This window comes from Dendrobates tinctorius, unplaced genomic scaffold (genome assembly GCF_039654945.1).
Source record: "Dendrobates tinctorius isolate UK_male_01 unplaced genomic scaffold, ASM3965494v1 ptg000019l, whole genome shotgun sequence".
Taxonomy (NCBI): domain Eukaryota; kingdom Metazoa; phylum Chordata; class Amphibia; order Anura; family Dendrobatidae; genus Dendrobates; species Dendrobates tinctorius.
The window spans coordinates 78,213,151-78,219,150 of record NW_027361687.1 but is presented as its reverse complement, the minus strand read 5'-3'; the positions used below and the strand labels follow the sequence as shown (position 1 = coordinate 78,219,150).

At 44.7% G+C, this 6,000-nt stretch overlaps 1 protein-coding gene across 1 annotated transcript in view; it reads left to right on the top strand.

Annotated features, from left to right (window-relative positions):
• Window positions 1-530: 530 nt before the first annotated feature.
• LOC141083074 (uncharacterized) overlaps window positions 531-6,000 on the top strand; it is a 57,131-nt gene continuing 51,661 nt past the window's right edge. Inside the window, exon 1 of the mRNA XM_073567245.1 lies at window positions 531-887. Coding sequence (XP_073423346.1) covers window positions 572-887 — 316 coding nt within the window. The 5' untranslated portion in view covers window positions 531-571. The remainder of the gene's footprint in view (window positions 888-6,000) is intronic.

Here is a 6,000-nt window from a genome sequence, read left to right as displayed (position 1 = left end):
GAAAAAGATGCTGCTGCTGAGGATGATGAAGGAGAAAGTGTGGGAGAAGTAAAAAAGAAGGTGAAGAGCATGGAAGTAGTGAAACATACATATCTGACAAAATATAAAAGAGGTTAACTTAGTCAATATCTTTGTAACTCCAAACGTCTTTAAAATAAAAAATTATTCCTGCTATTCCATTTGATTGAGCTAAAGCTCTATGGCTTTAATGTCTCCTCCACCTCCCACAATACATTCTACATTATTATTAGTTGTGTTTCTTCATGTAGAATTAACCGACAGGGAAAGAAAGTGTTTTTTTTAATTCCGATATTTCAGTTCCATTGACTTGAATGGGACTTCCGGGATCGGAATCGGCGATACCCGATACTTTTTTTCAGATCGGCCGATCCAATCCAATCCAATATTTTTCAATATCGGGTGGTATTGCTCAACACTAGCAATCATATAAAGCCAGGACACTTCCTCGTAAAAATGAAAGTGAATGTAAAATTAGAACTATATAAAAGCCTGCATTGTGCAAGGGGAGAGACAGAACTGACATTTGGGACATCACAACATATCTCTAGCCATGGACAACCAGGAAAGAAGAAGACAAATCCTTCAGTTTAATGTTCAAAAAAATTCTCTTGAAGGCAACGGGTATAAGAGAATTCTCCTGCAGTTATTCGGCTTTGCAGGGCATGGGAAATCCTCTTTTATTAACTCGTGTATATACACGTTACAAGATGGAATATTTCAAGTTAAAGCCAGTGCTGGTGCAGATGATGGTGCTCACACAACAAAGAGACTAGCCTATAAGCTGACGGATTGTATTACTCTTGTTGATAACAGAGGACATGTAAAGATGCTGGACAGTGAGACTGGAGAAATATATGCCCAGCTGGGTAAGTGATCATTTACTAGTTCTATTCCTAGGAAAGCTCATTTCCCAATAATAATGAAGTGTAAACAAGGCAACCGAGCAAAATGCAAATGATTTTGGCTTGCTTAAATAAAATTATCATTTTAGACAGCAGCACCTCATCCTATACAAACATGTGCTGCCAAGAACGCTCTGTGCACGTCTGGAGCATGCTATGTAATAACCATCGATCAGCGAATATGTGGCTGAGGTTGTGTAAACCCACCCTAAAAAATACACATGTACTGTGCTAGATTTCATGTTATCTGATTGCTAAAACTAAACTGGCTTTAGCAGTGGTCTAATTGGCTTCATTTTATTAGTGGACATGGGGGGAGTTAAAGGGATTTTCCCAAAAACAAAGTACAATTGAATCAATAGATCTTAATAATAAGTTCCAACAATTGAATGTGTTTAAAAACATTCCTGTGCTGAGATAATCTTATAAATGTGCCCCTGCTGTGTACTGTGTAATGACTGTGTCTGACCATGCAGGAACATGGTCTGATCATACCACAGCTATTGGGCATGGGAGGAAGCAAAAGAGAATACATACAGAACTGCACAGGATCACAGATATAGCTCTTGTGCAGGGAATGAAGCAAAATACTATACAGACAGGGCAGCATGTGATCACAGACACAGCTTCTGGGCAGGGAAGGAAGCAAAAGAGCATACAGACAGAACAGCATGGGATCACAGACACAGCTCCTGGGCAGGGGAGGAAGCAAAAGAGCATACAGACAGAACAGCACGGGATCACAGATACAGCTCCTGGGCAGGGGAGGAAGCAAAAGAGCATACAGACAGAACAGCATGGGATCACAGATACAGCTCCTGGGCAGGGGAGGAAGCAAAAGAGCATACAGACAGAGCAGCACAGGATCACAGATACAGCTCCTGGGCAGGGGAGAAAGCAAAAGAGCATACAGACAGAACAGCATGGGATCACAGATACAGCTCCTGGGAAGGGGAGGAAGCAAAAGAGCATACAGACAGAACAGCATGGGATCACAGATACAGCTCCTGGGCAGGGGAGAAAGCAAAAGAGCATACAGACAGAACAGCATGGGATCACAGATACAGCTCCTGGGAAGGGGAGGAAGCAAAAGAGCATACAGACAGAACAGCATGGGATCACAGATACAGCTCCTGGGAAGGGGAGGAAGCAAAAGAGCATACAGACAGAACAGCATGGGATCACAGATACAGCTCCTGGGCAGGGGAGAAAGCAAAAGAGCATACAGACAGAGCAGCATGTGATCACAGACACAGCTTCTGGGCAGGGAAGGAAGCAAAAGAGTATACAGACAGAACAGCACGGGATCACAGATACAGCTCCTGGGTAGGGGAGGAAGCAAAAGAGCATACAGACAGAACAGCATGGGATCACAGATACAGCTCCTGGGCAGGGGAGAAAGCAAAAGAGCATACAGACAGAACAGCACAGGATCACAGATACAGCTCCTGGGCAGGGGAGGAAGCAAAAGAGCATACAGACAGAGCAGCATGGGATCACAGATACTGCTTCTGGGCAGGGAGGAAGCAAAAGAGCATACAGACAGAACAGCACGGGATCACAGATACAGCTCCTGGGCAGGGGAGAAAGCAAAAGAGCATACAGACAGAACAGCATGGTATCACAGATACAGCTTCTGGGCAGAGAGGAAGCAAAAGAGCATACAGACAGAACAGCATGGGATCAAAGATACAGCTCCTGGGCAGGGCAGAAAGCAAAAGAGAATACAGACAGAACAGCATGGGATCACAGATACAGCTCCTGGAGAGGGGAGAAAGCAAAAGAGCATACAGACAGAACAGCACGGGATCACAGATACAGCTTCTGGCCAGGGAGGAAGCAAAATATTACAGACAGGGCAGCATGGGATCACAGATACAGCTTCTGGGCAGGGGAGGAAGCAAAAGAGCATACAGACAGGACAGTATGGGATCACAGATACAGCTTCTGGCCAGGGAGGAAGCAAAATATTACAGACAGGGCAGCATGGGATCACAGATACAGCTTCTGGGCAGGGGAGGAAGCAAAAGAGTATACAGACAGGACAGTATGGGATCACAGATACAGCTCCTGGGCAGGGGAGAAAGCAAAAGAGCATACAGACAGAAGAGCACGGGATCACAGATACAGCTTCTGGCCAGGGAGGAAGCAAAATATTACAGACAGGGCAGCATGGGATCACAGATACAGCTTCTGGGCAGGGGAGGAAGCAAAAGAGCATACAGACAGGAAAGTATGGGATCACAGATACAGCTCCTGGGCAGAGGCTGAAGCAAAAGAGCATATAGACAGTTTAGCATAGGATCACCAATACAGCTCCTGGGCAGGGGAGGAAGAAAAATAAAGTACAGAGAGGGCAGCATAGGATCACAGACACAGCTGTAATAATATTAAAAATGTATTTTTAGTCAAAAAAACACACAATAACAAAGGTGTTGGGATTAAAAGAGGAATTCTATTCACAACATCTCATAGGGATTTTGCGTACAGTGACATAAAAAAATTCCACAAGTCATTGGTTAGCTTTAAACAAAATTACATAGAAAGTATTGTATTGAAAATATGTCACCAAGGCCACTCAGCATGCCTGACTAGAAAAAAGATCTGGATAAAAAAATAGGGCCTAAATTGCCAAATAATGACCAGATAAAGCAGAAAAAAGGGTCACTGCACAAAAGTGCAAATGCAAGAATTTACTATATAAACCACCAGTAAGACACAATTAATCAATTCACAATGGCTGCTATGAAAATATACCTATTAGGGCTCATACCCATATGCGAGGAAAAGAAAGGTCCAATTTCTGGACCGAAAAAACGGACGAGTGTCATGCAAGTGTCATGCGATTTCTGTGCGATTTTTAAACGGAACATCCACATGACGTGCGTATGTAATCCGCTTGCAATGCGATGATGTGATTTCCTCGCATCTAGTAATGCATGACATCCGTATGCAATTCGTATGCAATGCGAATATATATCTTGGCACCGTCCTGGTTGTTGTAAACTGTATATCCTCCAGATATGGATTACGGCATGGGACACAATGACGGACAGGTATGGTATATGGTATATTATTTATTATACTAGCTGAAGAGCCCGGCGCTGCCCGGGCATAGTAACTAACTGTGGTTAGTTATAGCAAATTATAATTATCCTCCATCCCATAGTCCCGTGCCCATATTCCAATCATACATATCCTCCATCCCATAGTCCCGTGACCATATACCCATCACACATCCTCCATCCCATAGGCCCGTTCCCATATACCCATCATACATATCCACCATCCCATAGGCCCGTGCCCATATACCCATCATACATATCCTCCATCCCATAGTCGAGTGCCCATATACCCATCACACATCCTCCATCCCATAGTCCCATGCCCATATACCCATCATACATATTCTCCATCCCATAGTCCCATGCCCATATACCCATCATACATATTCGCTATCCCATAGTCGAGTGCCCATATACCCATCACACATCCTTCATCTCATAGTCCCATGCCCATATACCCATCATACATATCCTCCATCCTATAGTCCCATGCCCATATACCCATCATACATATCCGTCATCCCATAGTCCTGTGCCCATATACCCGTCGTACATAGCCTCCATCCCATAGTCCAGTGCCCATATACCCATCACACATCCTCCATCCCATAGTCAACCATTATGACATCATAATGAGGGGCGGGGCTTGATACACACACACTTTTTGCCCATTATGTAGGTAGGGGCAAAATTGTTTGGTGAATAGGAATGCGCGGGGTTAATATTTTGCCTCACAACATAGCCTAGGACACTCTCGGGGTCCAGACGTGTGACTGTGCCAAATTTTGTGGCTGTAGCTGCGACGGTGCGAATGCCAATCCCGGACATACATGCACACATACATACATACATACATACATACACACACTTGAGCTTTATATATTAGCCTAGCTGAAGAGCCCGGCGCTGCCCCGGCATAGTAACTAACTGTGGTTAGTTATAACAAATTATAATTATCCTCCATCCCATAGTCCCGTGCCCATATACCCATCATACATATCCACGATCCCATAGTCCAGTGCCCATATACCCATCATACATATCCTCCATCCTATAGTCGAGTGCCCATATACCCATCACACATCCTACATCCCATAGTCCCATGCCCATCACACATCCTCCATCCCATAGTCCCATGCCCATATACCCATCATACATATTCGCCATCCCATAGTCGAGTGCCCATATACCCATCACACATCCTTCATCTCATAGTCCCATGCCCATATACCCATCATACATATCCTCCATCCCATAGTCCCGTGCCCATATACCCATCATACATATCCGGCCATCCCATAGTCCCGTGCCCATATACCCGTCATACATATCCTCCATCCCATAGTCCAGTGCCCATATACCCATCGCACATCCTCCATCCCATAGGCCCGTGCCCATATACCCATCATACATATCCGCCATCCCATAGTCCCGTGCCCAGATACCCGTCATACATATCCTCCATCCCATAGTCCAGTGCCCATATACCCATCACACATCCTCCATCCCATAGTCAACCATTATGACATCATAATGAGCGGCGGGGCTTGCAACCTAGGTCCAGACGTGTGACTGTGCCAAATTTTGTGGCTGTAGCTGCGACGGTGCGGATGCCAATCCCGGACATACACACACATACATACATACACACATACATACATACACACATTGTGCTTTATATATTAGACTAGCTGAAGAGCCCGGCATAGTAACTAACTGTGGTTAGTTATAACAAATTATAATTATCCTCCATCCCATAGTCGCATACCAATATACCCATCATACATATCCTCCATCCCATAGTCCAGTGCCCATATACCCATCATACATATCCTCCATCCCATAGTCCCGTGCCCATATACCCATAATACATATCCTCCATCCCATAGTCCCATGCCCATATACCCATCATACATATCCACCATCCCATAGGCCCGTGCCCATATACCCATCATATATATCCTCCATCCCATAGTCGAGTGTCCATATACCCAACATACATATCCTCCATC